We start from the raw sequence: 23,830 nt of genomic DNA on the forward strand, positions 1-23,830 counted from the left end.
GGCCGAGATTCAAACCATCTATAGCTTTAGCTCCCACTAAAAAGGAAAGACAAACTTTTATCATATTTAGGACTAATTAGGGGAAGGAAACCTAGTACTGGAAATACACCATTTTACCACTAAACCTGGATTCCTAGTACTTTTCTTACAATTGATGTTTATTGAAAATCATTTATTATTTCCCATGGTTTTTTATCAAGGCATACCAGATATCTATAGCGTTTCCATAATTTATCTCCCTTAGAATTTCTGATCATTGCCAATTTAAATAATTGTGCACTCCTTTTGACACACCTTCTTCAAGATTTACAGATGAAAGACTAGTTGAATGTTTTAAGAATGTCAAAGCCTTTGTTAGTGAAATCTTTATTAATTTATGTGGTGAGTAAGTGCTTGCCCTAAGGCTGCATTCACATGTCAGCTTATAATCGCGGGCAGAACCGCCGCGGTTCCGCCCGCGATTCGGAGATTTATTGCAAATCGCGGGACGCCTAGCGTTGCCCGTTGATTTGCAATAGCCCCCCAAACGCCGAGCGATGTTGCCGCGATTTACGCCCGCCGAATCGCGGCAACATCGCGCAAACAAAATCGCGGGACGCAATACGCTCCAAAGAAGCTCTTGTACTTTTTTGGAGTGTATTGCGTCCCGCGATTTTGTTTGCGCGATGTTGCCGTGTAAATCGCGGCAACATCGCTCGGCGTTTGGGGGGCTATTGCAAATCAACGGGCAACGCTAGGCGTCCCGCGATTTGCAATAAATCTCCGAATCACGGGCGGAACCGCGGCGGTTCTGCCCGCGATTATAAGCTGACATGTGAATGCAGCCTCAAGTGTGTGTCTTTGTGTGTGTCAGTGACTTAATATAGGTGTCATAACTGGTAACATTTGTAACCATATTTTCATTTTTGCTAAAACAGGTGAAAAACTTGAGGAATTTCTGCGCTCTCTAAACAGCAGCAAGCCCCTTTATTTGGGCCAGACAGGACTGGGGAATATTGAAGAACTTGGAAAACTTGGACTCGAACCTGGAGAAAACTTCTGTATGGGAGGTCCAGGGATGATCTTTAGCCGAGAGGTGTTGCGAAGAATGGTCCCACACATTGGTGAATGTCTTCGTGAGATGTATACTACACACGAAGATGTGGAAGTGGGAAGATGTGTGCGGCGCTTTGGTGGAACACAGTGTGTCTGGTCTTATGAGGTAAGAATGTGTTTATTATTTTATATTTTATTTCCTTGTTACTTTGCTTTATAAAAATAATCCCTCCAATACTTGACATCAGAGTTGTATAAAGTACTCGAAACCCATACTTGAGTAAAAGTACAAGTGCTCGATCAAAAAGTGACTTGAGTAGAAGTGGAAGTGCTCGATCAAAAAGTGACTTGAGTAGAAGTGGAATTGCTCGATCAAAAAGTGACTTGAGTAGAAGTACTAAAGTATTCAACATTTTCTGTACTTAAGTATTGCAAGTAGTTTTTTTTTTAAATGTTGCTACTCAAGTACTGAAAGTAAAAGTACAAGTACTGTGTTATGTAGTTATTAAAGAAAGAAGTCAAAAGTTTGAACATCATATTGTTTTTTATTATTTCAAATGCAGCTTTTATTTATGCATACAGTAGCATTTATTATATTCGTATGCGCTGATAATACACGTTTTGAGCTTCATGAAACCTGTCATCTACTGTTCTGGCAGTGGTTATTTTTATAATAGTAACGAGTAACTATGTAGCACAAAAAAAAATGTCGGAGTAGAAGTATTGAAATCATCGAAAAAATGTAGTGAAGTAAAAGTGGAAGTAGGAGAGAAAAATTCTACTCTAGGAAAGTACAGATACCGCCTTTCGGTACTTAAGTACAGTAGTGAAGTAGTTCTACTTAGTTACTATACATCTCTGCTTGACATCTACTTGGGTCCTTTCCACCTATAAATTAATTCTGTTATATAATATATACTCACAATGAGATGTCATTTTTCCCTTTTTTGAACCACATTGTGATATTTAATATGAGGATCTCCTTTGTTAAAGATTGGATACCCCTTATACCACTTCCTTTATCATCAGGATTGTATTTCCCAAATACAGTACTAGGTTAAAGTGTTACTAAACCCACAACAGTAAAATCAGTGTGTGTATGCAGTAAAGCATGCTTGTTATATTTACAGTGGGACCTAAGGAATTAATCATCTGCATTATGTAAAAAGAATGTTTGATCCTGTCTTCTCTGATCCTATCCTCACTCCACTGTCCCCAATCTATCTCCTGATGTAACAGAGACTAGGGGACAGGCCACGAAAGCTCAATTTGGTGTGTTTTGCTAAAGAGTTTTTTTTATCTTTTTTGGGAGGATGCATGTGATCAGCACAGGGCCAGTCAGCACTGTCCAGACAGAGGGTCAAGGGTCCTGCAGCCTCATAGGACAGTCAGTGCAGAGTTAAAACACCTCCTACCAGTCACTAAGTCTGTCTGCTATACTGTTGATGAGAAAAGGTATTTAGATGTTGAAATTTACTAAAACTGTTGCATTTCCATGTTCTGTGTACTGTGGCAGAGCAGATATAGTGGATGACGGCTTCTGGGTTTAGTAACACTTTAATCCTAATTATGTAGCTTTATGGAGTTTCAAATAATGACATACGGTATACACATGGTATATCTTTAAAGAGGAACTATGGCTTCAAATTACAACGTGCTGCAGTACATAATTATAAGTGCATTTGCACTGAGTTTTCTCTTAGCCCCACTGCAATTTTTCAGCTTTCATTACAGTGACAACGTCAGCTTGCACTACTGTTGGATGAAAATATGTTGCACGCGGCATGGCTATCAACATGGTCACTGCTGATTTACAAGCCATAGCTTGTCAATCAACACCTGACCACATCTAAACCCGCCCATTTGCAGCACTGCTAAAACCCTCCCACTGTGAGCTGCAGTCTCTGGGAGGGGGAGCATGTGAGACACAAATGAAGGAGGATTTGGCTTAGTCAGGAAAGGTAAACTGGATTCAGTACGTAGACTGCCGTAAAACCCATATAAGAGTCTTTAACTGTACTTTAATTCTGTATGTGTTGGCTGGTGGCAGTTGTTTTAAACAGTGCAGCACTCAGCGGAGTATTAACTAGTTTAATTTTGATTTGCATTATACTAAAGAACGTAGTCCCACTCCAGACCAGCATCTTCTCTTTGGCATCTTAAAGCGGTAGTAAACTGCAGCCTTTTTTTTTTTTTAACCTGCAAGGTAAAGGCATAATGTGCGAGTATGCATCACATACTAGCACATTATGAAATGCTTACCTTAGAATGAAGACCTCCAGTGGCACTCTGTCACCGCTGACAGGGCTTTCATCTTCATCCGATCTTCCTTCCGGGTTCTCGTCCTTCAGCCGTCTGATTGCCTGAGCTGCAATGACGTCACTCCCCCTTCAGAACGCATGCGCCGGTGACATCACTGGCTGCATGCATCGTGAATATCTCCTAAACAGTGCAAGTTTAGGAGATATTCACTGTATCTACAGATAAGCCTTATTATACTGTAGGGTTACCTGTAGGTACAGACCTGATCGACTAGCCGGCATGTCGGGTGGCTGGCCGAAGACCCAAAACAAAGCGGGATTTGGCTCTGATTGGGTCTCCGATGTAAAAACCCGGAAGCGATGTCATGACACCACTTCCGGGTACTGGAGCCTTAAAGGTGCCAGATTTAAACAGCATTCAAAACAGTCAAACTTGGCATTTTGAATGCTTTTAATTGCAAAGGAGGGACCCCAGATCCCTCCACAAAGAGCACCTGTCACTGCCTATTACTGTCACAAGGGATGTTTACATTCTTTGTGACAGCAATTAAAATGATGATCAAAAAAATGTTTTAAATGAATAGTGTAAAAAAATAAACAAATAAATAAAGTAAAATAACTAAGAAAAAAAAATGTAAAGCCTCCCGTCCCTCCGTGCTCGCGCGCAAAAGCGATTGCATACGCAAGTCGCACCTGGATATGTAAACAATGTTCAAACCACACATGTGAGGTGTGATTGTTAGAGCAAGAGCAATAATTGTAGCATAAGACCTCCTCTGTAACTCTAAAAAGGTAACGGTTAAAATTTTTTAAAGCGATGCCTATGGAGATTTATAAGTACCGGAGTTTGTCGCCATTCCACGAGTGTGCGCAATTTTAAAGCGTGACATGTTAGGTATCAATTTACTCGGCCTAACATCACCTTTCATAAAAGCGTATTTCTTCCATTTGAAAGACTGCTGCGCAAATACTGTGTGACATAAAATAAGGCAACGGTCGCCATTTTATTCGCTAGGGTCTCTGCTAAAAAAATATTTATAATGTTTGGGGGTTCTAAGTAATTTTCTAGCAAAAAATACACATTTTGACTTGTAGGCAACATATGTCAGAAAAAAGCTTAGGCTCCAAGGAGTTAAAGTACAAATTTCATATTGTTTACATGAAATGTCAATAGATGGCAACAGAGCATTATCAGCTTTTGGTAATAACACTAAGGCTGCATTCACACTTGAGCGTAGCGTTTTCGCGCATTTTTTACTGCGATTTTTACCACGATTTTGCCACGATTTTCAGGTGTTTTTGGAGGCAGGCATTGACATCTATCAAAAACGCTGGTAATTAGCCCAAAAAGAAGCTCATGTACTTTTTTCAGCTACAAGCGTTTTGCTTCAGGCGTTAAAACGCTCAGATGTGAACAGGGGCCATTTAAATGGGCGTTTTGGAGCGTTTTTTTTTTTTTAGCGTTTTTGGAGCTGAAAAACGCTCAAAAACCCCCATTTGTGAATGGAGCCTTACACTACACTACTGGTACCAGGGAGTTTCTTCGACAGGTATCCCTTTTACTCCCATTTACAAAGCAATTTGAATCACCAGAACTGGAATTTGAAGGGAATCTCATTTCAGTAAAGGTTGTTTCGGTGAAGTGTTCACTGAAATACGAATTTCAACTACTTTTTATCCATATTTTAAGCCTTGCATACATTTTCTGCATGATTCTAAGGGTTAATTACAGCTCTTAATATCACATTCATTATACTTTAAAATGTAATTAAACACTTCAATGTTTAGGAGCAACACCTTGTTAAAAAGCTGGGCTTAACATCTGAGCGTGTGTGTTTCCACTTTGATGTGCAATTATGTAGTTACAATACACTCATCAATACTTTGCTCCGCATCATCTTCAAGTATACAAAAAGAAAATCCATAAAAGGCAAACAGAAGACACGTTAAGAGATGCTTTCTTAAAAAAAAAAAAAATAGCTTTAAGTTTCTACTTGCATAGAATTTAAAGTGTATCTAAACTCAATAACAAAAATGTAATACATCACAGTTTACCAGTTCTTAGAGGAGGTGTCTGCATTAGTTTTCTTTTTTCCTAAGCATTTTTTCCTTTGTTTTCATCTGGCAATCCTGCACATAAGGCACCTCCTGTCCTTGGAGGCTATGCTCACTTACTGGAATGTATATATGGAAGGTGCCATGGTTGCCACCCAGGCTGGACGGCAAACATGTCTGCCTCTGTTCACCTCCTTTACATGGGATGGGGAGATTAGTAGAATCAAAAAATGTCACCAGCACAGCAAGGATCTCCAGAATGGGTCCAAAGTTTAACCCCTTGGAGCCTAAGCCTTTTTTTGACATTTGTTGCTTTCAAGTTAAAATCAGTATTTATTTCTAGAAAATGACTTGGAACCCCCAAACATGATTTATATATTTTTAGCAGAGACCCTAGAGAATAAAAGCATAAATATGGATAATATCCCCCAGATTGGGACTATGACGGGTAACGACACAGGTGGGTATAACCAAAGAAAAAGGTTTATTTGTAATAAACACAATAAAAAATATATATATACATTAATTGGCAAAAGGGCCAAAAGTATTACACAATTGCACAATTTTGAAAGACAACGTTAAAAATTGAGCGACTCTTTATATTGGTAGATCCAATGATTATTTAGACATGGAGGAACCTGTAATGTGGTTTTGAAGACCCTACGCGTTTCAATTATACTCTTCTTCAGGGGTATTTTTAGACCTTGGTTCCAATTGACTGTTTTATAACTATTTTACATTGTTCTACAAAAACAGAAACAAAATTGTTAATTTTATATCATAGTACAACTTCTAGTTATATATCATTTGTTTTTAGTTGTATATTATTCATCATATCTCATCATATACATACCATGTCTTTTTTTTAGCATTCGATCTGTAAAGAGTCGTCTTTAAAAAACTTGATCGTTCTAGCATTCTCCAGAATCACATGCTGGGAGATGTATACAGGGGTTTGTACTGAGAATTCAAACCATTCCTACTCAATCCAAAAAAGGGAAGAGAGAGATGGGTGAGTCAGTACTGGATAGGGAGCCGAGATAGGGACAGAGACGTGGGACGGAAGCACTGAGTCACTACAAGGGGTCCATACCCAAAAAAAGAACACCAGCTTATTCAGTCCGCCATTCTAGAAAAATTAAATTAGAAAATATAAATGTTGTATTCTTATTTGTTGGTAACATGTTTTCTTAGTAAGGCTCCGTTCACATCTAGGCGTTTTGGGGCGTTTTTGGGGCGTTTTTCTGCTCTAGGATCAGCTCTCAAAACGCCCAACAAGACAAATCCTATTCATTTCAATGGACCCTGTTCACATCTGAGCGTTTTGACGCTGTATACAAAACGCCCAACGCTCAAAAAAGTACATGAGCTTCTTTTTGGGCAGATTACAGGCGTTTTCCATTGATCTCTATTCAATCTAAAAACGCCTGCACAAAAATCGCGGTTAAAATCGCGGTAAAAAACGCCGCAAAAATCGCGGTAAAATCGCGGTAAAAAACGCGCGAAAAACGCTACGCTCAGGTGTGAATGTAGCCTTAGAGAATAACAGTATGAAGAGATGTATCTCTTGACATATTTGAGGTTTACATCAGGTTTGTAGGATTTTAGGTTTACATATTCCTAGATATTGAGTAATCATTTAAGCATTGTAATAGAAATGTGGGTTTTAAAAAAATAAAGCCAGATAGATATCATCTTGCAGGATATAAATTGTTCCCTTTGCAAAATACATTCGTGCTCTCAAAGGGATACCTACCTTATAAAAGTGTGTTGTCAAGAAAGGAAGGAGGCTTTGGAGGGTAGGACAGGTCAAACAATCACACTTGCAAGATATTTTCAATGGCCATATAGTTTCCAAAGAGACAGAGGAGACATCTATTTAAAATGTAAAGTTATATGTCAGTAGGTAAGTATGTATTTATTCATACAACACGTTTGGTGCATGATCATAGCCTGTACTTCTAGAAAAAGAAGTCAGACCAGAGAATGCATCTATCTATAAGTATCTTCAATAGTTTTTATGTTTCAAAAATTACCTCCTGGGAAATGTCAGGCCGATTGCAGAGTGTGTGTCCCTCTCCTCCTGTGAGTGAAGAATGCCTAAATGGTTGTGGGAGAGATGGCTTTTTATCTCTGAGTTTATGAGACTGGATTGACTGATCTACGACAGGTGTATGTAGTGGGAGGGCCCCCTGAGGGGGCGGTACGGAGGGCGGTCCCACGGGATGCCAGCCAATCGGGGCCAGCCGTCATGACACGTCAGAATGAAATCCGACCGTCGCCACGGCAACCCCGCCGTCAACAAACCTGGGATCGCGATCCGCATCGCTCCCCCACCGACGCACGAGAGGGGGAAACAGGGCGGTCAGTTTTGACCATCCTGACCCGCAAAGCCATCCATCTCTAAGGCATGGATTGCCAGAGATCGGATGGCTTACGTGCGCCGGGCAGTGACTATGCGGACCGCCCACTTTGGAAACGTCCCATCTCAGCTTCCTCCAAGGGCGGATGTGATGTCACACATTGTGTGGCTTACCCGATCTCCCCGCATACAAGTCCCAGAATGCCTCCGGGGAAGCCTACGATCTGTATGACAAGTCATAAATTAAGGAAAGCAAAAGGAGAGAAAGGAAGATGTAAATAACAACATATATTGGACATAATATATTATATAAACCATACAGTGTATCTAACTATCGTTTTAGATTTGTTGGTATTTACATTACTGTTGATCATGTATGACAAAAGGGATGTATTTCCACATCATACAGTTATATTGACAAGATTTCTTTGTTATTGTTATATATTTACATACATTGATGGAGATAATATACATTCATATATATTGATGGTAATAATATATCATTGAATACAAGAGATTATTCTATAATGCAGTATTGCACTTCTGATTTTATTTTGCCTATCGTATCTTGGGTCGTGATGTCACGAATGATATCTTTATTGTCACTTTCTTGAAACAGAGAATAAAATGGCGATTGTATTTGCACAACGGTCATCTGAAAGATGATGTTACACCAAGTAAATGGATATCTAACATGTCATGCTTTAAAATTGCACGCACTCGTAGAATGGCGGTACTTAAAAATCTTCAAAGGCGACACTTTAAATTTTGTTTTACAGTTTCCTGTTTAGAGTTACAAAGAAGGTTTTGTACAAAAATTATTGCTCACACTCTAACGATCACAGTGATACCTCACATGTGTGGTTTGAACACCGTTTTCGTATGCGGGAGTGACTTGCAAATGCGTTTGCTTCTGCGCGCGAGCACGGAGTAACGGGGCGCTTTTTAATTTTTTAATTTTATTTATTTTTACACTATTCTTTAAAAAAAAATTTTTTTAATCCCTTGTAAACATCCCTTGTGACAGTTCAGGCAGTGACAGGTGCTCTATATGGAGGGATCTGGGGTCTAAAAGACCCCAAATCCCTCCACTGCACTTAAAAGTAGGGATGATCGAACTGTGGAAAAGTTCGGTTCGACCAGAACACCCGAACTTCCCGAAAGTTCGGTTCGGATTCAAGAACCCCATTGAAATCAATGGGACCCGAACTTCTTGAATCAAAAAACACCATTTTAAAGCCCTAAAACCCAATAAATGCCCCTAAAAAGTGCCTAGGGTTCTGGATCATGCCCCAGGGACTATGAATCACACAAAAAAAAAAAGTTTTTTAAAATTGTCGTTTTTGATAGAGAGCCAATTATTGAAAAAAGTATTGAAAAAAAAAAAATGAGATTTCTTTGGATTTAGTGTCTGGGGGGTCTAAAAAGTGTACCTGTGAAGTTTCAGCTCTGTAGCATGTCCAGAACCAGAAAAAAAAAGATAATTTTTCTTATAATTTTTAGTAGCGCAGGGATGGGGTTTCCGCTCCTTTCATGCCTGGGCGTTTTTGTTGCAGGTGTTTATTGGGCATTCCTTGGGTGTCTTTGGAGGCAGGCATGACATCTGAACTTCTGTATAGGGGTATATACACTCACACACACACATATATACATACACATACACACATAGAGGTGCAGGGATGGGGTTCCGCTCCTTTCACACCTATATGTGTGTATGTGTATATGTGTATACAGTGCCTTGCAAAAGTATTCAGCCCCCTTGAACTTTGCGACCTTTTGCCACATTTCAGGCTTCAAACATAAAGATATAAAACTGTAATTTTTTGTGAAGAATCAACAACAAGTGGGACACAATCATGAAGTGGAACGAAATTTATTGGATATTTCAAACTTTGTTAACAAATAAAAAACTGAAAAATTGGACGTGCAAAATTATTCAGCCCCTTTACTTTCAGTGCAGCAAACTCTCTCCAGAAGTTCAGTGAGGATCTCTGAATGATCCAATGTTGACCTAAATGACTAATGATAAATAGAATCCACCTGTGTGTAATCAAGTCTCCGTATAAATGCACCTGCACTGTGATAGTCTCAGAGGTCCGTTTAAAGGGCAGAGAGCATCATGAAGAACAAGGAACACACCAGGCAGTTCTGAGATACTGTTGTGGAGAAGTTTAAAGCCGGATTTGGATACAAAAAGATTTCCCAAGCTTTAAACATCCCAAGGATCACTGTGCAAGCGATAATATTGAAATGGAAGGAGTATCAGACCACTGCAAATCTACGAAGACCTGGCCGTCCCTTTAAACTTTCAGCTCATACAAGGAGAAGACTGATCAGAGATGCAGCCAAGAGGCCCATGATCACTCTGGATGAACTGCAGAGATCTACAGCTGAGGTGGGAGACTCTGTCCATAGGACAACAATCAGTCGTATACTGCACAAATCTGGCCTTTATGGAAGAGTGGCAAGAAGAAAGCCATTTCTTAAAGATATCCATAAAAAGTGTTGTTTAAAGTTTGCCACAAGCCACCTGGGAGACACACCAAACATGTGGAAGAAGGTGCTCTGGTCAGATAAAACCAAAATCGAACTTTTTGGCAACAATGCAAAACGTTATGTTTGGCGTAAAAGCAACACAGCTCATCACCCTGAACACACCATCCCCACTGTCAAACATGGTGGTGGCAGCATCATGGTTTGGGCTTGCTTTTCTTCAGCAGGGACAGGGAAGATGGTTAAAATTGATGGGAAGATGGATGGAGCCAAATACAGGACCATTCTGGAAGAAAACCTGATGGAGTCTGCAAAAGACCTGAGACTGGGACGGAGATTTGTCTTCCAACAAGACAATGATCCAAAACATAAAGCAAAATCTACAATGGAATGGTTCACAAATTAACATATCCAGGTGTTAGAATGGCCACGTCAAAGTCCAGACCTGAATCCAATCGAGAATCTGTGGAAAGAACTGAAAACTGCTGTTCACGAACGCTCTCCATCGAACCTCACTGAGCTCAAGCTGTTTTGCAAGGAGGAATGGGCAAAAATTTCAGTCTCTCGATGTGCAAAACTGATAGAGACATACCCCAAGCGACTTACAGCTGTAATCGCAGCAAAAGGTGGCGCTACAAAGTATTAACTTAAGGGGGCTGAATAATTTTGCACGCCCAATTTTTCAGTTTTTTATTTGTTAAAAAAGTTTGAAATATCCAATAAATTTCGTTCCACTTCATGATTGTGTCCCACTTGTTGTTGATTCTTCACAAAAAATTACAGTTTTATATCTCTATGTTTGAAGCCTGAAATGTGGCAAAAGGTTGCAAAGTTCAAGGGGGCCGAATACTTTCACTGTATATACCCCTATACAGAAGTTCAGATGTCATGCCTGCCTCCAAAGACGCCCAAAACATGCCCAATAAACGCCTGCAACAAAAACGCCCAGGTGTGAAAGGAGCGGAGCCCCATCCCTGCACTACCGAAATTCTAAGAAAAATGATCTTTTTTTTCTGGCGGTCACCCTGACATGGAAGAGTTCGGTCACCCTGGCAGTCAGTTCACCCTAAACTAAGGTCACCCTGACACTTAACACTTTCCCTACAGAAACTAGATTATTGAATCTAACTATAGTGGTATATAGTACCCTAACTACACTGCATATCCCTTTCCTCACAATAATAATTGCAAAATGACACTGGAGCAGCAGGAGTAAAAGAAATGCTTCCACTCTATTGCACAGCCTCTCTATTAGAGTGCTAGAGATTTGGTGGCCAATGTTCGGGTGGAACCGATGGTCAACCCAAACCGTTCGATCTTCCCTACTTAAAAGTATTCAAAACGTCAAGCTTCGATGTTTTGAATGCTGTCATGTTTTTTTTTTTAAAATCTGGCGCCTTTAAGGCTCCAGTACCTGGAAGTGATGTCCCACTTCTGGGTTTTTACATCGGAGACCCGACCAGAGCCAAATTCAGCTTTGTTCGGGTCTCCGACCAGCCGGTGGACGTGTCGGCTGGTCGCTCGAGTCTCCCGGGGGGACGGGAGGCCCGGGAGAGCCGTGGAAGGCAGAGGGAGGGGGGGGTCCCCTCCCGCTCCTTGTAATGACAGCCAAACGGATGCTCAGCCTACATGGGTTGTCATTACAAGAAAGCTGACTGTCGGCTCTAAACAACTGTACCGGGGTGATGCTTCTAAACCCAAGGCCGCATATTTACATTCCGTCGGTGCTAAGGGGTTAATCAGCGATCACATTTTTACAGCAGATTGCAATGTGCCGGAGCCTCGCAGCACCCCTTCATCAGGCACGTGGAGATTAGAAGTTCACAGAAGAAAGACAACATTGTTTTTACTTTCAGTTCAGCCTACAGGAAGTGACATGAACATGGTATTTCTGGCAAGATCAAGAAGTATTTTCTGTATTTGATAAAAATGTTCTAAGCCCAAAAATAATGACAATTAATGCAGCCACCATATCTAAGAACTGGTTGGTTGCAGTATATTACAGTTTTTGTTCTTGGTTTGAATTGTCCTTTAACCACTTGCCGACTGCCTAACGCCGATCTACGTCGGCAGTCAGCCCCTCACAGGCAAAGTGACGTAGGGCTACGTCACTAGCTTGTGAGGGTCTAGGGAGCGAGCGCGCGCCCCCGGAGGCGCGCTCCCGCTCCCGCGTGGTCACGGTCCCCCCCGCGCGTGTGACCGGCGGACCCGATGTCCGCCGGTCACTCGGCGATCGGCGGGGGAGAGGGAGAATGTCAATGCTTTGGGATGTGTGTGTTTAAACTGCTTTTACCCATTTTTTCTATTGGTCATAATGCACACACAATGTTGTAGTTAGACTAGCACAGCAAAGTTGCCACTAAATTTAGCAAGAGATGAAAGACTGGCCTGGGTTAAAGGCTTTTGCTAGGAAGGGCGAGGAAGCTTGACTGGAAAACAGTTGTATGTTGGAGGGATTTCATAAAATGCTCACTATAGACCTGATCCTCAACCACATGTAAGGTCAGGATTTTGTACCGAAAGATAGAGCTCTAAAAATAGCAATTTATACAAAGGAAATGCATTTGAAAATTACTAACTTTCCTCCTTAAAGCGAATTTGGGGCCAGGCTATGATCATTTGAGTATTTACAGTTTTAGTAAATAACCCCCACTGCTTTTAAACATATATAGAGTGCAAAATATAATGCAGTTCTGCATAAAAACCAATCAGCTTCCAGGTTCTATTTTCAAAGCTTAATTGAACAAACTGAAGTTAGAAGCTGATTGGCTACTATGCAGAGCTGCACCAGATTCTGAGGGCACCAGTTTTAGTAAACCTCCCCCTGTATGTGAACTTTCAAACAAACGCTCACTAACCTCTATAGATGTGGGCCACATAGAGAAATACATCAATATTTCACAAATAGATCACTAATGTCAGACTCTAGCCATTTTATGGGCAGCTCAGCTCCCCCTGCCCCCTCTTCCAGCAGTGACGCAGCAGACTTCTAGCCTTTTTATCTCCAATGTACAGTATATACAGAACAGGTACAATGGGAAGGTAGTTGTTCGCTTAACAAATAATGTAAAGTTGTGGCTACCCTATTATCCTACCATGTGCAAGCAAACATCCTTTTTTTAATGTTTTAAAATATATTAAAGTGGGAGTAAACTCCCTTTGTTGATTCCTACCTATAGGTAAGCCTACAGTATAAAAATAAAAGTTAGCATTACCCAATATGCATATTTTCAAAGCAGCTTTGACCCCCCCTGCTGCCCGCCGGTGCCTCTCCAGGTTCCCTACCAGGGAACCCAGAACTGAAGGCGGCAGTTCCACTGATCTACCAAAGAGCTTTTTAAAAATCGGAAGGTCACAGATCAGCTCTATGGTATAGGAAACCAGAAGTGTCCTGTACTTTGTCATTTCCGGTTTCACGGGATATAAACAGTGCCATTTTTAAAATAGGAAAGCATTTGATCACACCGATCTTGATGTGATTAGATACTTTTAATGGCGGAGGAGACATCTGGGGTCTAATAGACTCCAGATCTCTCCATAAAGTTTACCTGTCACTGCCTATTGCTGTCACAAGGGATGTTTATGTTCCTTGTGACAGCATTAAAAGTGATAAAAAATTTACGAGAAACCATGTAAAAAAAAAAGGAAAATTTTAAAGCATCCCCCCGTGCTCACGTGCAAAAGCAAACACACACACACACGTTGGTCCCCCACGCATACGCAATGGCGATCACACCACATGTGAGGTATTGCCACAAACATCAGAGTAAGAGCAATAGTTCTAGCACCAGACCTCCTTTGTAACTCTCCACTGGTAACCTGTTAAGGCTTTTAAAATGTCGCCTATGGAGATATTTAAAAACATTTTTTCCCGTAGTTTACACCATTCCACAAGTGTGCGCAATTTTAAAGCATTTAAATGTTAGGTATCTATTTACTCAGCGTAACATTATCTTTTATATTTTGCCAAAAATTGGATCTCATATTGTGTTTGTTTGCATTAGAATTCATTAGGGTGTATTTTTTCCCAAAATTTTGCGTTCGAAAAAGCACTGCACAAATACACCATGACATAGAAAAATTGCAAAACCCACCATTTTATTCTTACGGGCCTCTGCTTAAAAAAAAAAAAAAAAAAAATATATATATATATATATATATATATTTTTTTTTTTAATATATATATATATATATATATATATATATATACCGTATATACTCGAGTATAAGCCGAGGTTTTCAGCATGTTTTTTCATGATGAAAATGCCCCCCTCGGCTTATACTCGAGTCACTGTCTTTTTAAAAATGGCCCCGCCCAGCGCCGAACGTGTACGGGCTTTCCCGAGCATCGGCGGCGCATTCGCGGTGACGTATTGGCACCGGGTGGCGTGATTTTTAAATCGAAGGCGCCTCACTGAAACGTAAGTGAGACTCCTCCGCAGCCCCTGCATTTCCTCATGCAGTGCTGCGGGCATGGTACAGGACATTCTCCTGTACCATGCCCGCAGCACTGCATCTCCTGTGCCATGCCTGTACCTACTGTGCCATGCCTGTACCTACAGTGCCATGCCTGTACCTACTGTGCCATGCCTGTACATACTGTGCCATGCCTGTACATACTTTGCCATGCCTATACCATCACCTGTGCTATGCCTATACCATCTCCTGTACCATGACCTGTGCCATGCCTGTACCATGACCTGTGCTATGCCTGTACCATGACCTGTGCCATGCCTATACCATGACCTGTGCCATGCCTGTACCATGACCTGTGCCATGCCTGTACCATCACCTGTGCCATGACCTGTGCCATGCCCTTACCATGACCTGTGCCATGCCTATACCATGACCTGCGCCATCTCCTGTACCATGCCCGCAGCCCCTGTTTTGTGTCTCGTGGTGGTCCAGTTGGGTCTGGTAGCTGCTGCATTTCCCACCCTAGGCTTATACTCAAGTCAATAAGTTTTCCCACCTTTTTATGGTAAAATTAGGGGCCTCGGCTTATATTCGGGTTGACTTATACTCGAGTATATACGGTATATATATATATATATATATATATATATATGTATAATGTTTGGATGTTCTAAGTCATTTTCTAGCAAACAAAGCTGATTTGTACATGTAAGTAGAAAAGAAATGCACAATATAAATTGTATACAATTCTCCTTTCTAAAAAATGCTATGTTGTTCTAAGAAATTGTCTTAAGGCTCCCACTGGTGTTATACTGTTTCAGCTTTGCCATACCGTAGAGCTCCGTAGCTGACAGAAAAGAGACTATGTACAGCTTTGACTTTGTAAGAAGATTGTTTACCGGCAGTCAGTTGCAGGTCATTGTACTTTGCATTAAATGCGGCAATATGCTGTGCTATTACAGTAACGCATCATGCAAAGTCAAGAATGTCAGGGAAGCATTAAAGAAATAGAATTCTGTCACTCCATCACAACACATTCATGGTTTATTTATTGATAGCCATACAGAAACAATTAGAGTTAAGGAATTCAGAGGTTGCCAGCAATGTAAACTAGGTTTTTAAAACTTACAATAAGTGTATAAACTATAAAGCATAAATTCAGGGTTATTAGGCACCCCTAGCAATGCCAATTATCCATCTGGAGTGCCCATCTCTATGCTACAGCACTGTCCCAGACTTCATTCGCAGTCAAGTGCTATTCTGTTTATTTTCTGTGAGCTCAGCCTGATGTTTACCCCCTCCCACCCTCCCCCACACACCCCAACCTGGGCACATTATCATGCAGGCTGGGTTGACAGTACTTCAAGACCGAATGAAAATTTGTTATGAGAGCTACTCAGTCCTAAAATAATGTAAACCCCTGCAATTGCCAGAAGGAGAAGTTGGGGATGACATCAATGGACCGGCAAAAAGACAAAAAAGGGTATGTAGAGGTTTGAAAATAAATATCAGGGGGCTTTAAGGGGGTGGAGGGAGATGGGTGACAGGAGGGGAAAGGAAATCCTGGAGTTATGTTTTAAAAGAAAAATTGATTGTGACTTTCTGTTGCAGTTATAGCTGTAGATAGAAATCTTCATATTAATGATGCCCATTACATTACATATGTCAGGGGGCTTTGCAGTATTCTTGGAGGTCTCTGAACAGACCACATTGCACCAATAGCAGATTTTAAGGAGTAAGCTGAGCATAGCTAGTCCTGTTTTCTTCCATTAGAGGACATTAAATCCTCCCCATAGGAGATCAGTCTCACATTTTAACCAGTGCTTTCAGTTCCTTCCATTGTGTTTTGGACTCCATAGCAGCCATCAAGTGCAGTGCATACAAACGTATATGGGTTACATATAAAGAATCCCATCTGTTCAATGACTAATAAGCTAGTTCTGAAGAAAATGTGTCCCTAAACCAACTACAGTTAGTAAAAAGGTAATAATATAAACCAGTTGACTTGTCTTATTATCTATACCCAACCAGTTATTGAAATATCCATTGTGTGTCCTGGGAAATATTCAAACCATCTTTGTTTGGTAAATGCAGTGAAAACATGTATAAAACATCCTTCACATCTGCCCAAGCCCAGGTTATGTAGAAACCCACCACCTTTGACAAATGTGTTCCATTTTAAGAATGTACCTTGGAAAGTTTTTGCATGGAAATGAGAGCACAACACACATCAGACCAAGGCTGGCCATGGATAAGAGATGGTACAGGCCAGACAGCTCTAGTCAATCTCTATCCAAGAATAGAGTTCAGTTGGACATCATGGAAAAACATGCTTATTTGTTATTTTTTACCCTGTAAGCGCCGGTTCACACTGGCGCGACGCTACTTTCAGGGGCGACCTCCGAGATCGCGGTGCGAGCAGCGTGCCGCGACCTCGGAGCGGCCGCCACAGACTTCATAACATTGAAGTCTATGGCGGTCGCCTCCTGGTCGCCCCAAAGAAGCTCCGGACCCTTTTTCTAGGTCGGAGCGACTTGTGTCGCTCCTATTAGAATGGGTCCGTAGCTTCCCTATGGGAGGCGACCTGCGGCGACCTGTGAGGCGACCAGGTCGCCTCACAGGTCGCCCTAGTGTGAACCGGGGCTAAAAGGCTGATATCAGAGCTGTTTGCTTAAACCTTTAATCTTTCCACTCTATATTAATTTATGCTCGATCAGATGGAATATACTTTATAGGTTTATGATGCGCTGTTCTAGAGTCTTGCAAAGATGTTAGATTGGATCTGTATTTTCTCCCCCTTTAGGTGCACCATGGAAAAAAGAGGCACAATGTCTAAAGAAAAATAAATGTCATAGATTTCCTATGCCAGCCCGCATGTAACCAGATTATTATCTAGTTGATCACCTGCAGATTTATTTCCAGTCTTAAAGGTGATTTCCATCTATGTATTTCTTTTGGCTGCTATAGGATTAACTATTATTTGTTAGAGTTTCTATGGCTTCTATTTAATTCCACTAATCTAAGCAACTATCATTTTTCAAATAATTTACATGCCAAATATGTTGATACAGTGGTACAATAAAATAAAAAAACTTTTATTTGCAAACTGAGCCACAGCTACCAATAAATAAGACACAATGCCATAATAAAGTCATTGTATATAGGCCTACAAGGCTACATTAGTAAACTTTAATTTCCTGGCATGAGAATAAGAAAAGATTACACAGAACGTGAAACTGTAATTGAAATACAAATGAAGTGCAGTAAATCCCTGCTCCATCGCGGTTCAGTTTTTGCGGTCCCGGTATATTGCGTTTTTTTCTGTAATGTTATTTTACTATATAAATCATTAAAAATGAAATATTTTTGTGTTTTCCATAGCTCTTGCTATGTCTCTCAGTATCTTTTATGTGTTTAAATGAGTTTCTATTGTTTTAAATGTGTGTTTAAAGACCGTAAAATGCTTTTACACGTACAGTGACAGTAAAAAAAACATGCCTACAATGCATTTTAATAGGGTTTTTCTATTTCGCGGATTTCCACTTTTCGCGGCTGGGTCCGGAACGTAACCCCCGCAATGGAGGGGGGTTTACTGTAAGTCGTTTACTGGATGCAAAAAATAGTATTATCCATCTATCTATCTATCTATCTATCTATCTATCTATCTATCTATCTATCTATCTATCTATCTATCTATCTATCTATCTATCTATCTATCTATCTCTATATCTATATCTATATAAATATATATATATTTTTTTTTTATCAAAGGCCCTTAAGAATAAAATGGTGGGTTTTGCAATTTTTTTAATGTCACAGAGTATTTGTGCAGTGCTTTTTCGAAACGCAAAATTTTGGGAAAAAATACACCCTAATGAATTTTAATGCAAACAAACCAAAAACAGACGGATAGTGGTTCTATTTTCTATCCATCCCGTGGATCGGATCAGATGGCAACGGATGGAAAGAGACAGACAGTCTGTTTCCATCCAATTGCGCTATAGAGTAGAGTGGGGTTCTAGTCGTATTTATGTGTAAATTTAGTGTCCGTTTTACTAAATAAAGCTTGGTTGTTAGTTTTAAGAGCCCATTCAGACAGGGGGGCGACACGACTTGCTGGGGCGACCTGTGAAGTCAATGCAAGTCGCCTCCAGGTCGCCCCAAAGTAGTACAGGACCCTTTTTCTAAGTTGGAGCGACTTGTGTCGCTCCTATTAGAACGAGTCCTGTGCTAATCGATGGCAGGCGACCGACTGCGCGCTAGTGTGAATGGACCCTAAAAAAAAAAAAACTGGCTTCTAACTTTTAGCTGGCTCCTAGATTTCAGGCAAATTTGTCAAGCCCTGACCTAACATTTCATGCTTTAAACAATCTTCTTACAAAGTCAAAGCTGTACATAGTCTCTTTTCTGTCAGCTACGGAGCTCTACGGTATGGCAAAGCTGAAACAGTATAACACCAGTGGGAGCCTTAAGACAATTTCTTAGAACAACATAGCATTTTTTAGAAAGGAGAATTGTATACAATTTATATTGTGCATTTATTTTCTACTTACATGTACAAATCAGCTTTGTTTGCTAGAAAATGACTTAGAACATCCAAACACATTATATATTTCCCTCTATCTATCTATCTATCTATCTATCTATCTATCTATCTATCTATCGCGGTATTTTTCTGTATTCCTCTTCTCTTTTTTTTTTTAATAATGTCATGTTTTGTAACAAATGTATTGGAGTTTTTATTTGACTGCTGTTCCAATCTGTTTATTTCTATTCCAAACTTTAATTTCCTGCTTCATAGTATACAAACAATCCTATAATTTGAATGTTCTGATGCAGCTGGTTAACTGATTTTACAGTGTTGTTACTGTTTTCTTTACTCTTAGTCCCTATAAATACAGTGAATTATATCCAAGTGACTATGTCAATTCTAGCATTACCAAAAATAAATGACATCCTTTAATGTCAATGTACTGTAGGGTGTAAATTATTATACTTGTTATGCCAAAGTGGCATCACGATGTGTATACATGTAATCTGCTCAGATTAACTGCATTATTGGCAGGACACTGTAAATTAATGAGCTGATTAATGTTATACCTATTCACCACTGGCATACTTTGTAGAAATAAATTTACAAAAAAAAAAAAAAAACATTGTTGTTCCTTTATAAAACCGATATCTGTCTTCATACATCATATTGGCATGTATGATATTCTTTGATGACTAGACTGTGTTGATTAATGACAGCATCTCTGAGCTCTGAGTGTATCTGAGGACAAATGCACCTCTGTAATAAAAGTTAATAAACCATCAGAGATTGAGATAAACTGCTTATTGAGCTGCTTAGAGGATTTACATATAATGTCAGAGTAGCGATTAGCATGTGATTCCTAGTGTGCCATTTTACGATTGCATTTTTGTGGGTTTGCTCAACAAAAGTTACAGAAAAGGGAATTCATCTCTGTAGAGAGTTTATTTTCTCTCCATACTGGTGTTAAAGCCATGGTAGATAAGGGCACCAAATAAAAAATGGAGTAGCTGCTTATATAACTATCATTGTTGATGATCAGTCATTTCACAGAGCTTCCCGTTTGGCATTAAAGCTGGATAGGTTTGGGTAAGAAAGAAATAGGAGGAGGGCGCAGAAGAGCTAGAAGTTAAAGAAGAAGTAAACAATTCCTTTTTTTTTCTCGTTTTTTTCTTCCCTGCAAAGTAAATGCATAATGTGCTAGTATGCATCGCATACTAGCACATTATGTGACACTTACCTGCAAATGAAGCTCACGTTGTCCCCACTGGTGGCCACATTCATCTTCGCCCGTCTTCCTTCCGGATCTGCGGACTCCAGTTATTTTACTGGCCGGAGCCGCATGACATCACTCCCGCGCATGCACGCAGGAGCGGCCGGTCATGGCACAGGGCTCTGAACAAATGGCACGGGCAGCCGTTTCTTTAGAGCGCATACGGTGATGATGTCATTGGCTGCATGCAATGTAAATATCTCCTAAACAGTGCAAGTTTAGGAGATATTAATAGTACCTATAGGTAAGCTTTATTAAAGGCTTACCTATAGGTACAAGTTATAAAGGTGGGTTTACATCCACTTTAAAGTGTTTGTAAAGAGAATTCTCTTTTAAATAACCAACTTGTCATACTTACCTGCTCTTTGTACTGGTTTTGAACAGAGCAGCCCAAATCCTCCTCTTCTGGGGCTCCCCATCAGTGGTCCTTGCTCCTGCCCCCTTCTGAGTGCCCCCATAGCAAGCCGCTTGCTATGGGGACAATTGTGCGGGCTCGATACTAAGCCGGGTTTTGTGTGTCACACACATTGCCCGGTTCGGGATTGACACTCAAAGCAGCTCCCTGCTCTCTCCTTACAGGCTGTGATTGACAACAGCAGGAGGCTATGGTTCCCACTGCTGCCTCCATGTCCACTGAGCAGAGAGAGAGAGGAGAGAGCTGCTGCTCTCGGACACAGTGCTGGATCAAGATCAGGCTCAGATAAGTAAAGAGAATGCATTAAATTGGGAGTAAGAATTTTACCTATAGGTAAGCCTATAGTTCTCTTCTACAAGCAGTGGTATCATCAGGGAGCGTTGATAGTTTAAAAACCTTTTAGATGGTCACCTTTAACAATCACAACATACAGAGATATACAATGTACTATTGACATATACACAAGCACACTCACACACCACAGGTTGAACTGGATGTGTCTTTTTCCCGACTATGTAACTATGTAATAAGGCTTACTTATAGGTACTGTAAAGATCTCCGTGCACCGTTTAGGAGATATTTACTGTAAAAACAGCCGGTGACGTCAACGGCGCATGTGCTCTGAAGGAACGCCATACCCATGCTGTTCCTTCAGAGTCTGTGCCAAAAAACTTTCTGCCTTTACAACCACTTTAAGCTTGATGGCCTAGCCTCAGAAAAAGGTACTATAGTATTCTGTGCTTATACTAGGTATACCTGCTTAGTTGTTTTTTGTTCAGCTAGTAGGCTAAACAAAGAAATTAAATTCCCCCATCCACACAAGCAAGGTAGATGGAGGAATATTCCCTGCTGTGCTAATTTATTCTGACAGCGGGGACTTCTCCGCTGGTAGAATACACTGATCAGTGCTATAACTGATTGGTTGCAGTGGCAGAAAGTGAAAGAAAGTTTTCCAACAGTCTCATTTGACAGAGCACAATCTACTGATTGGCTTCTGTCCAACAAGGAGGGCTACACAGAGATCCAAATTTGCCAAGTCCAAATTTCGATCTGTGTGGACAAAGCCTCAGAAATAAGAAGAAGCCCTGCCATATAAAGGGACAATCAAGTGGATCAATATTGTGTATGTACTGGCATCATTGCTGCACTCATGATAGCATTGGACACCGTGGGGGGGATTTACTAAAACTGGTGCACACAGAATCTGGTGCATGCATGGTAACCAATCAGCTTCCAGGTTTTATTGTCACAGCTTAATTGAACAAGCTGAAGTTAGAAGCTGATTGGTTACTATGCACAGCTGCACCAGATTCTGTGTGCTCCAAATTTAGTAAATCTTCCCCGTGTACATCATTTTTATAGTAATTTTACCATTCTAATAAATTAGGTTGAGCTATGAGGGATGATTTACTAAAGGCAAATACTTTGCAAGAGAAGTTGAAATTTGCATGGACATTTTCCGCAGAATTTAGAGAATGTGGTGCAATTTTTTTTCTTGCACATATTTGGATGACGGAAATCAGCAGAGCTTCCCTCATTTACTAATCACAGTGAAATTTATTTTGCAAAATGAACAGCTCATCTGCCTTTAGTAAATCAAACCAATAGATGGGACTTCCAGTTCACATTTGCCTATGAGTGTATTTAGCCCAGTAATCCAGTAACATACTGCTAGTGCTCTAGACTTTTAAACCAGGGTGCCCAGCCACTCTGGAGTGCCTTCAGATGTTATCAGGGCCTTGGCAAAATGCCTAGAAATCGCCCAAAAATTGTATTCAAGCTGGTGGGCGGATCAAGCCTGCCTATTAGTTACATCAAGCCACAACTTTTCATAGTGCACCATAACAACCTTCCAGCCACCAGTGTCCTAACAACCAATGACATAATCAGTTGAAAAGCAGGACGTTTGGGCCCCTGCACAGCATCCTTGTTTGTCCCTTTTCTGCCCCTCTCCATCAGCTCTGGGATCACATTAGCTGAGTGAGGGAGAGGAGAAACATTGGAATACTAATTGATACCAGTGTGCAATGGTGTGTTTGCTTTGGAAGAATAATCTCCTCTAACATTTGGCATCCTACGTGTGTGTGGTTGTTGCTGCATTATGTTAAACTATTTGTTTAGTTTTAAAACTTTAGGATGGGGTGCCTCGAAAATTTGTGGAATTTTAAAGGGTGCCTTGATTGAAAAAAGGTTTAGAAACACTGCTCTAGAATCTAGGAATATACTGTAATGCATTCTATCCAAAGCAGTGACATTTGCTGGGTATTGTGGAATGAACGTGGAAACCAAATTAACATAAAATTATACTTTAAATAAAAATATTCATACTTTGCAGGTATATAATTTAGCTGTATATTAAACATCATCTTATACAGACAGGTCCAGTAGGGAGTGAGTTAGTGCTACAGTTTTCGTGTAATTAATGTGTCCATAGGCTTTCTATACATTTCTACCCATTCTGTACTTTGCAGCATTGTGCGTATGTTTTTACCCTCCTTGTATCGTATCGCTCAGCTTTACATGACAAGAACACATTTCAGCGCCTGCAGGGATGTAATTACTTGCAGAACAAGGTTGTAATAGTTTCTTTGTATGCTTATTTGTCATAAAGCAAACAAAATACACTCCTAATGCCTTGTGTTTGAAATGATAAGCAAGATACATGCACTGTTTTATGGATCTTGTTCCCATACAGAACAGCCAGATAATGAAATGTTACAATATATAAAAGCAGATAAATGAACGTACATCACAAAATTTAATTGAATGTAAAAGCTATTGACACATGTTTAACTTTAAAATACTGCAGCGCCATGCTTAATAGTTTCCCTCGCCATTTTGCATTTGTTTCAACAAATATTATTCTACTATACATTCGTAAGATAAGCCTAGTATTGAGAAATGGTCTTCTATTTTTCTGCATGTTATGACTGTAATTTTTTATATACAGTATGGTTCCCAAGATACATATACACCGGGAGGCTACATG

At 40.3% G+C, this 23,830-nt stretch overlaps 1 protein-coding gene across 1 annotated transcript in view; it reads left to right on the forward strand.

Moving 5' to 3' along the window:
* Positions 1-23,830, forward strand: part of CHSY3 (chondroitin sulfate synthase 3) — a 543,385-nt gene that overhangs the window by 104,899 nt on the left and 414,656 nt on the right. Inside the window, exon 2 of the mRNA XM_082272880.1 lies at positions 918-1,201. Within this exon, the coding sequence (XP_082129006.1) occupies positions 918-1,201 (284 nt within the window). The remainder of the gene's footprint in view (positions 1-917; positions 1,202-23,830) is intronic.

The sequence above is a fragment of the Pelophylax lessonae genome (assembly GCF_965119305.1).
Source record: "Pelophylax lessonae genome assembly, chromosome: 1".
In the NCBI taxonomy this organism is placed as follows: Eukaryota; Metazoa; Chordata; class Amphibia; order Anura; family Ranidae; genus Pelophylax; species Pelophylax lessonae.